The sequence below is a fragment of the Globicephala melas genome, chromosome 19 (genome assembly GCF_963455315.2).
Source record: "Globicephala melas chromosome 19, mGloMel1.2, whole genome shotgun sequence".
In the NCBI taxonomy this organism is placed as follows: domain Eukaryota; kingdom Metazoa; phylum Chordata; class Mammalia; order Artiodactyla; family Delphinidae; genus Globicephala; species Globicephala melas.
The window spans coordinates 28323069-28332578 of record NC_083332.1 but is presented as its reverse complement, the minus strand read 5'-3'; the positions used below and the strand labels follow the sequence as shown (position 1 = coordinate 28332578).

The window sequence follows — 9510 nt, the reverse complement described above, 5'->3', positions numbered from 1 at the left end:
TCCGGGCGCGGGCGCGCGCGCGCTCCCGGCCCTCTCTCTCTCAGTCGACTCCCGGCCAGAGCCCAACCCTGCTGCCGCGCGCCGCCGGCCTCGCCGCGCCTAATAACAACAGCGCCCAGGGTCAGGTGGCCGCGCGCGGACAGCGCCGCCATTGGCTCGGCGGGGAGCGCGGCGCGCCAGGATTGGCCAGGGGGCGGAGTCTCTGTCGGTGCGGGGGCGGGGCTGGAGAGGGAGGTGGCAGGGGCGGGGCCAGGCCGCGCTCCGCGCCTTTGTGCCCGGCGCGCGCTCTCCGCCCGCTCCGGCTGCATCGCCGGCTGCATCAATAATTCAGAGCGGCGGCGGCGGCGGGAGCGGCCGGTGCGGGCAGGAGGCGGCGGAAGCAGCGGGGATCAAGCGGCAGCGGCTATGCATCCAAGTGCGGCTGGGCAGCCGCGGTACCCCTGAGGCCCGGGCAGGGCTCCGGGAAGCATCGCGCGGGGGGCACGCTTGCCCAGGAGTGCAACGAAGACCTGAAGTGTCCAGAGCGGCGTCGGTGGAGCTGCGCACGGAGCTGAGGAGGGGGTTACGGAGCAGGCCTGGGGCGGGGGGGGCGGCTGGCGCAGGCAGCCCCCGGGGTGGGGGGCGGGGTGGGCGCCGGCGCCGCGATGCTGGGCGTCGTGGAGCTGCTGCTGCTGGGGGCAGCATGGCTGGCGGGCCCGGCCCGCGGGCAGAATGAGACGGAGCCCATCGTGCTGGAGGGCAAGTGCCTGGTGGTTTGCGACTCCAACCCTACGTCCGATCCCACGGGCACAGCTCTGGGCATCTCTGTGCGCTCCGGCAGCGCTAAGGTGGCTTTCTCTGCCATCAGAAGCACCAACCACGAGCCGTCCGAGATGAGTAATCGCACCATGATCATCTACTTCGACCAGGTGAGTGCTCCGGGAAGACTGGATTGGTGGAGGTTAGGGGAGAGGTGGTAGGTAGATGTCCGATCGTCTCCGAGGTCTCTGCGGAAACGCAGGGACAAGCGTTCTGGACAGATTCTTGCCTACTCCCCTTCGTTCCCGTCTCGTTATAGGTACTAGTGAACATCGGGAACAACTTTGATTCAGAACGCAGCACTTTCATCGCCCCGCGCAAAGGGATCTACAGTTTTAACTTCCACGTGGTAAAAGTCTACAACAGACAGACCATCCAGGTCAGCTGCCGCCTCAGGGCCAGGCCCCAGCCCCGGTAGGGGGCTACTAGCCGCGGGAGTGAGCGAGCCCTGTGGGGGTGGGAGATGGAAGGGGCAGCTGCATGTGCCCGGGCTGCTTGGAGGGACGGGTAGCAGGTTCTCACAGTTCTGTGGCTTGCACTCTCCCTTGCCTTCCCTGTCATTGGTTCTTGGAACCTGTTCCCATCCCCAGGCACAGTTTTCTGCCTCTGCCTCTGGGACCCTCCAAAGAGGTTCTCCCGCTATGGGACTCCAGGGAGTTCCCTTAGAGGTTTCTGTTAGCATCAGGGACAGTTCCCGCTTCGGGAAGCTTTCTGCGATCCTCGCCCTCAGCACCACGGACAGTATCCCCGACCCTGTCCCAGCTCTGAAGACCGCGAGACGCCTGTGCGCTTGCGTTCAGCGCCACGCTCGGGGTGGGGGTGGGAGGTGTCTCCTGGCGTCTTTATGGGGGCCGACTCCGGATTTCTGAACGAGCAGCGCCGAGCCATAGCAGTTTAAGGGTGGAGACACAAGGGAGGGGCATAGTGCCACTCCCTCCTGGCTCCGGCCTTTCCTTAGCCAGCACTCACCGGCTCTCCAGGTTCCCAAAGGTGTCCAGGATTCCTTTGGGCGGACACAGAAGGTGGAACGCGCGGTTGGGGAGAGGGCGCAGGGCCTTTGGCTTCTGGTGCCACCGCAAGGGCAAAACCAGGCGGTGGCGGGCGAGGCTGGATCTGGGACGGGAACCGGGCCCGGGGTTTGGGGATGAGGCACAGAGGGCAGCTCTGCGCGAGATTTCTCATCAGCCGAAGCCTTCCCTGGCTCCTCCATTGCGTCTCTGCTGTGTCCTGGCAGCCGGGTCCGGGAGGAGCCAGGCGTTTTGTTTGTTTGTTTCTATTTGTTTGTGTTCCCGGAAGCGCCAGTTGCCTGAGTTTCTCTTTGAGGCTGGGGGGAGGGCGAGGCCGAAGGTCTCTGGGCGCTTGAGCCACCTACGGGTTCATTAAACTGGATAAAAAGCGAATCAGGATTTTCTACTGGCGCGTCCAAGAAATGAAAGTGACTCCTGTTTTGGGGGCAGACCCTTCCTGTCACCCAGAGGGGCCGTCTTTCGCCTCATTGGACCCTCAGCAGTAAACTGCAAAGCGCCTTTTCTTTCCGCTCTCCCGCCCCACCCCCGCCCCCTGCTTCCAGGCCTTACGGCTGTTAGCCCAGCAGCGAAGGTTCGCGGCTTTATCGCCGCTTCGGTACCCGCCTAGGTTGCGCCTCTGAAGCGGGCCTGTCTCTTTCTCAGGTGAGCCTCATGTTAAACGGGTGGCCGGTGATTTCAGCCTTCGCTGGTGACCAGGACGTGACCCGGGAAGCCGCCAGCAACGGAGTTCTAATCCAGATGGAGAAAGGCGACCGAGCATACCTCAAGCTGGAGCGGGGAAACTTGATGGGGGGCTGGAAGTACTCGACCTTCTCGGGATTCCTCGTATTTCCCCTCTGACTGGCTCATCGCGGGAGTGGAGGCAGGGAGAGGGCGAAGGCAGGAGGGGAAAATGATAAAGAGGCAGAACTTTAGAGGACGAGAAAGCGGCACGACTTGAAACTTCCTACATGTTCCCCAGCTGTATCCGGGTGAAAGGTGCGCACCCGGCGGTCGGACAACTTTGTCCGTTTCCTCTAGGAGAAGTAAATTCCGCTTAGCTCTGCGCACTCCCATTTCCAAAAATAAACTCGTCTCCCCCATTCCAGTGGCAGTAATCAAGAGAGACTCCTTGTCATTGTTTCTTACCCTCATGTTCATGTTCCCTACAATTTATATAAAAGAAACTTTGCATTTCACTGTATAATGTGAAATATCTTCCTCCTCTGAGTCGCCATCTGAATCTTTACAACCGCTGAAATCTAATATGTCCCTCCCCCCCTTTTTTATTTTGGAGAGGGGGGAAGGTTTTTTTGTTTGTTTGGTTTTTGTTTTTTTGATGGGGAGGTAGTTTTAATTTGGCAAGTATTGCTCGGAAAACACCGCTCGAATTAATTAGCTGGAGATACTTTGTATCCTCGGCTGCTTGTTAGCAGAGAAAGGACTCACCTTAGTGGTGACTGGTTTAAAAAATATATATATATATAAATATATATCATTTGTACACGAAGAACTCTTCCCAGTGGAAACTGGCTGTATTTCCGTATTTCTATGTCCTATTCGGAGTGATCGTGAAATCTAAGGCTGCTTGACGTTCTGATGCTTGTTAATGCCCTAGTGTTCTGTGGCTCCACTAAACGCCAGGAGGTTCTTCCGGACGCTTCCTCGTCCTCTGTAACATACCTGTGAATAGCCAAGATTTAATTTTGCTTTAATCCAATAAAGTTGAAGTGGGACTTTTATTTTTCTGAAACGGCTTCCTAAAGTCCGCACCTTCCCCAGTTGCGAGGTCTGGAGGCAGGGGTGCGGAAGCGCGAGATTCAGAGGGGTAGGGGACTTGGTGGGATGCAACCCAAGAAAGGCCAGGGCAGGAGGGCTTCCTCGCCAAATCGGCCTGCGCTCCTTCCTGCGCAGGCCTAGGGCCAACCCTGCATTCGCCCCGTGCTCCCTGCTTCGGCGCAAACGTAAGAAATTGGGCTGAAATCTTGCTAGGCCAGGCCCGGCTGCCGGCCTGGAAGCGAAGTTTGGGCTTTTCGCAGTTCAAATGCATCAGGAGTAATCCCAATTCGAAGAGCCGGAACCTTTCTGCCCTAAGCGTCACGCTTCCCACGCCTCTGCCTCTGGACTGTCCGCTCACAGATCCCGAAGCAGCGTATGTTTTATTTCGCCGCCTCTGAATCCCGAGTCCTCCCTGCCGTATTACCCCGCCTCCGGGACCTGTGATCGCGCTCATCGCAGGACTTCTATTCAAGAGGTTCGTCCAGGAGTTTTGATTGTATCGGAACATAATGTGAAAGCAAAATTGAAATAAACGACTTCGTTTTAAGTCTGGAAGTCTGACCTAGTCGCTTCGGCCGAGGGGAGGTCGGGTGTAGGAAAAGAGGTGGGCAGCCCAGGGGCGGGAGCCGCGGCCTGCATGGGCCCCTCTGGCTCTAACTTCCTTTTGGAGACTTTTTCCTAGCCCGAGATTCCGAGATGAATTTAATTAGCTCCTGGAGGCTGGAGAGAAGGGGGGTGTGAGGGATTACTAATAGCATAATAAGCAATGTTTCTCTATTTGTTCCCGCGGCTCCTCCGATTTTGAGAGTCAACAGGCACGCGGCCTGCGCTGAAACTCAGACCGGGTTATTCCTTTGCTCGCGGTCCAGGGGTCCGCATCTCTAGCAGGCGCCATCCGCAGCCCCAGCGGCCCCGGATCCTTCACAGGACAGGTAGGGACTTTGGGAGTGAGGAGGGGACCCGGTGCTTTTCTGTTCCTGCCCCACAGTTCTCCACGCTAGTCACTCCCCAGGGAAGTGAGAACGAGGAGTCCTAGAGGAATTTTTTTTTTTTTAAAAAACTATTCTTTAAAAAAAAGGAGACACTTAAAAACAAATCCTTTCTTTGCATTCTTCCGGTTGGGAGGTAGAAATCCGGGAGAGCTGGAGCCTTGGGCAGCGGAAGCAGCTCGATCCAGTCGCTCAGCCTGAGCAGAGCCCGCCCGAGGCACACAGATACCGCCCAGGCCAGGGCTCACGGCCGCGGGGCTGCGGTAGTCACCGCCCAAGGGAGCTGAGCCCCAAATGCGCTTGAAGTTTACTTGGCTGTGAGTGGGTGGTCACCCCTCTTCCTGAGCAGACCACGAGGGTGGATGTCCAAGCTGTGGGACCACGAGGCTGTGCTCCGCTGGGAGACTTCAGCAAGTCCCCTGGCTTGGCCTCAGTTTGCCCAACTGTACAAAGACAGAGAGGAATCTGAACATCTCCAAGAGCCCTCTTGCCCTGAGGTTCCAGCAGTTCTCTGGTCCTCTCTTGCCCCCAGTTCTTTTGCCTGGGTTTAGTGAGTCCTGGCTGCAGCCGAGCTGACCTGGCTCCTGAAGGCTAGGCCTGAGGCTGGGCTGGAGGCCAAGGGGAAGCCTCCAGGAACTCAGGCTCACTTTGAACCCCTGCTCTGGGGCCTGAAAGGTGAACACAGAGGGGGAGCAAAGGGGACCCCAAGTGGGACCAGAGTGAGAAGTTATCCCTTGATTCTGCTGTGGCTCCAGCTGGCCCCTTCCTGGGGGAGCTCCTCCTCTCCAAATTCTGACCTTGGCATTGGAGATCCTTCTCAGTCTGGTTCCAGCCACTTCTTCCATCCGCTGATCTCTTCTCTTGACCATTTGTGGACCCCATGTCCCACTACTGTCTTCATACCTCTGCTCCTGCTGCTTCTTTGCTTCCAGTTGAAGTACCCTTTTTCTTCTTCCCTACTTTTCAAAATCCTATCTTTCTGGGGATCTAAGCAGATCATCTACAAAGCTTGTCCTCTGAGAAGTGGTCCTGTCCATACAGCACAGATCCTACCTTCCCAAGCCTCACAATCACCTCCTCACCCTCCCACCAGGCCTTATTTGGAGCTAGCAGGGTGGAGACATTGGCGGCTGGGCCTGTCTCCCCTCTGCACTGGGCTCCAGGGGTTAGTGGTGACCCACACCAGCAAGCGCTGGGAAGTGCTAAGCTGCTACTCCTGCCCTAGGGGGCTCTGAGGAAATGTGCACTTCTCCACCCCTCAAACTGCCCTCCTCCTCAGGCCTGAGCTTCCCATTAGCCTGGATGGGGCTGTCAACAGCTCTCTCTCTACGAGGCCTAGCTGGGGCCTCACCTCCCTCACCTCGGTGGCAAAGGTGATTATTACCTCTGCCAGAGACAGGTGAATGACCTTCATCTGAAAATTGTGCTCCAGCTTCAAGGGTGGTGTGTTGGGGATTCAGAGGGATAGAGAAACAAGGGGTCATTAGCTCAGTAGGGACTACCTCCCTGCCCCCAACCAGAGGCTAAGAAGTGGAGGGGGGATTCTAACCTACACCTCACAATGGTTTCCCTTAGTGCTTAGAATCCTCTAGGCTTCTAGATCTGGGCCCTGCGTCTTGCTTTTATCTCAAATAAACCTGATCAGAATCAAGCCTGTAGGGGTTCCAGGACCACCCCCTCATTCAACCTCACCCTCTGTCTGAAAGACTCCTCCGCTGCCCAGGTCACCTTGGTCACTTCCTTCTTTCTTGCCTCAATGGTAACCTCCTCCTCCGGGAAGCCTTCCCCACCCCAGACAGGCAGAGTGGTTAATGCTTCCCGGCCTTCTATGGAATGTGGTCTCTCCTACCACACTGCCTCCTCCCTCACACTGTTCCCTGAGGGCAGAGATTGAGTTAGGGGTCTGGTGCAGGGCAACTGCGGAGCGGGGACGGGGGACCTGAAGCTGGGTTGGAGGTAGGGTGGTGATTTCTAGGACCCAACGAGCACAGACCAGACTCCTAGGCTTCGGTTTTCCAGGAAGCCCCCTGAGCTTCAGGGTGCCTCCGGGCCAGCGCTGGATCCCCGGCCAGGTGCCGGGTCACTGTGCGGTCTGTTGTCTGCTGAGCCCCAGAGCTCGCTCCCTCGACACGGCTTCCACTGTTAGCAGAGCTGGGAGCGTGCCCTCCAAGCAGCTCCTGGCCCGGGCGGATGGGCTCCTAATGAGAACATAATTACCCAGATGGAGCTGGAGCGTCACCTCCCTTCTTAGCTGTTACCCTAACGGAGTAGTGGAGGTGGAGAGAGTGTTGGGCGGAGCGACGGGCTGGACGTTTCCTCGCGTACAGGGCGGGGTCCTGGGACCCCGCGGGCCCGCCGAGGGTGAAGACCTCTCGCTCTGTGCTCGACCTCTGGCGTGCTGTGCGACCTGAGACTACCTCCTTCCCAGCCTGAACCACATTTTCCTCAACTCCCAAATGCAAGGGGTGGGCTAGAAGTCTGGGGTTTCCTCCAGGTGATCTAACATTTCTGATCAACCCGTCCTTGAGCCTGTCTTCCCCTCCCCCCACCCCGCCACCCAACTCCTAGCTGCGTTTGGCCGAGTCCGTGTCATCCCTACTAGCTTTCAAACAGAACAGTGAAACTTCTTACGGAGTGTGGGGAGGTCAGCGGTGCCCTTGAACTGGAAGGTCAAGCTGGGAGGGCAAGTGCAGGTACACTCCCTTTGAGCCAATTCAGTGGGAAAGAAAAGCTTTCCCGGGGTGATGACAAAGGTCTCTTGGCCTCTTTGCACAGGGCTCCTCATTGAAAATACATCCACACTCTATCTGAGCCTCAGTTTGCTTATATTTCAAATGGGGACAATAATGCCTTCAGAGCAGGGTGGTTGCTAAAAGGCATAAAAAGTACTCAGCACTGCCTGACACACAGTAGGTGCTGAATAAATGCTAGCAACAATGAAGAGCAATGGACACCGGGCACACCACACTATCCCAGAAGCAAGACTTAAAGGAACATCAAGCAGACAGGAAAACTGAAACCACAGAGGGGAAGGGACACAGAACACGTGAATTAGGATCCTGTGTCCTTTGTTTCCCCTGCACATTCATCTCCCCACCCACCTCCAGTTAATCATGAGAACAGGGGAATTTTACCCTGTAAGTGTCTTTCATCTCCATCCCTGTTGCTCATATATTTGCATCAATCACTGTGGATGAATACCGTTTGCATGCTTCTCCATTGGTTATGAGCGCTATTTACATATCTGTGTCCATTTAGAGGGTGAGCCCCTTGCATCCTGTTCATCTCGCTTGGCCCAGTGCCTTCTGTGGTGTCAGGTACAGAGCAGGGCTCCTGTGATTGTGTCAGGAGTGAAAGCAAACTGTGCCTGGCACAACTGCAGGATATGGACCCAACCAGTGAACCTGCCCTTCAGGGGACCTCTCAGTCCTGCATGCACCCCCATCACTGACAGGAATGCTGGTGTGGAAGTGCTTCCAGACCCTGTGCTGTCAGGGAAACCTTCCCAGGCACCTGCACTTACTCTCACCTCTTCCTATTTCACTCTGCACTCAGCCGGTCCACAGGAAGTCCCAGCTTTGACCCTGGGATAGCAGTGAGCAGGGGCAGTGAGGAAGAGGCCAAGGTTAGATGTACGGGTTGGTGTTTGGATTTGTGGCTAGGTCTTCACACTGGGCAAACATTTTCTGGCAGCAGTGAGGAGACACTGTGTAGCTGAAGTCAGAAAGGAGAACTTTATGATTATAAAGAAAGAACTTCCAGGTGTGTGGCCACAGCCCAGAGCCTAGGGAGGTCTTTGTTCATCTTGCTCAACTCTTAAGAGGTCAGGGAGGAGACGCAGAGGGAGGGAGCAGGGGAAGGAAACAGGCTCCAATCTGACCTTGAGATCCACCTGATCAGCCGAGTCCTCTCTGAACCCCACCCATAAGGGCCTGGCCCTCTGCTGACCACCTGAACTCTTCCATTCAGGTCACACCCTCACCACAGTTCTGTTGGACTCTAAGCTCTGTGGGCATCAGTCCTCATCTGCTGTTTCCCACAAGGCATCCAGAGCCTGGCACAGTGTCAGGGCTGGTAGATGCGCTATAAATGCTCCCTGAATGCATGAGCGAGTGAACACATGAATGGGTGGGCAGGAGGGAGGGGTTACTGGTTGCCTGGCGAGTGCCTTTGTCTGGTCGACCAGAATGTGAACTCCATGAAAGTATCTACCTTGTTATTGGCCTTATTTACAGTTACATTCCCAGTGCCTAGCACAGTGCCTGGAATAGAGTCAGCATGAACAGTATTTCCTGAACAAATGAATAAAGAATTACGGTACTTTGGACTGTGGGATTCTGGATTGCAGGCTTGACCTTGTACACTTCTTGAGATCCCCACTATCCCGATGAACAGCCACATTTATGTATTTATTTATTTAAAACATCTTTATTGGAGTATAATTGCTTTACAATGGTGTGTCAGTTTCTGCTTTATAACAAAGTGAATCAGCTATACATATACATATATCCCCATATCCCCTCCCTCTTGCGTCTCCCTCCCACCCTCCCTATCCCACCCCTCTAGGTGGTCACAAAGCACAGAGCTGATCTCCCTGTGCTATGCAGCTGCTTCCCACTAGCTATCTATTTTATGTTTGGTAGTGCATATATGTCAATGCTACTCCCTCACTTCGTCCCACCTTACCCTTCCGCCTCCCTGTGTCCTCAAGTCCATTCTCTACATCTACATCTTTATTCCTATCCTGCCGTGAGGTTCTTCAGAATCTTTTTTTTTTTAGATTCCATATATATGTGTTAGCATACGGTATGTGTTTTTCTCTTTCTGACTTACTTCACTCTGTATGACAGACTCTAGGTCCATCCACCTCACTACAGATAACTCAATTTCGTTTCTTGTTATGGCTGAGTAATATTCCATAGTATATATGTGCCACA

General features: G+C 55.5%; 1 protein-coding gene across 1 annotated transcript; it reads left to right on the top strand.

Annotated features, from left to right (window-relative positions):
• The first annotated feature begins 604 nt into the window (after positions 1-604).
• Positions 605-4131, top strand: CBLN1 (cerebellin 1 precursor). Its single transcript, XM_030832926.2, has 3 exons — positions 605-908; positions 1058-1177; positions 2469-4131. The coding sequence occupies exons 1-3, from the start codon at positions 645-647 to the stop codon at positions 2664-2666; spliced, it is 582 nt and encodes a 193-aa protein (XP_030688786.1). The 5' UTR covers positions 605-644; the 3' UTR covers positions 2667-4131.
• The last annotated feature ends 5379 nt before the right edge of the window (positions 4132-9510 follow it).

What these genes read in the sequence shown, in the direction of transcription:
- CBLN1 (XM_030832926.2), top strand. Translation starts at nt 645, where the DNA reads ATGCTGGGCGTCGTGGAGCTGCTGCTGCTGGGGGCAGCATGGCTGGCG. An exon ending in TGATCATCTACTTCGACCAG is followed by an intron (nt 909 to 1,057) that starts GTGAGTGCTCCG and finishes GTCTCGTTATAG; the next exon opens with GTACTAGTGAACATCGGGAA. An exon ending in ACAACAGACAGACCATCCAG is followed by an intron (nt 1,178 to 2,468) that starts GTCAGCTGCCGC and finishes TCTCTTTCTCAG; the next exon opens with GTGAGCCTCATGTTAAACGG.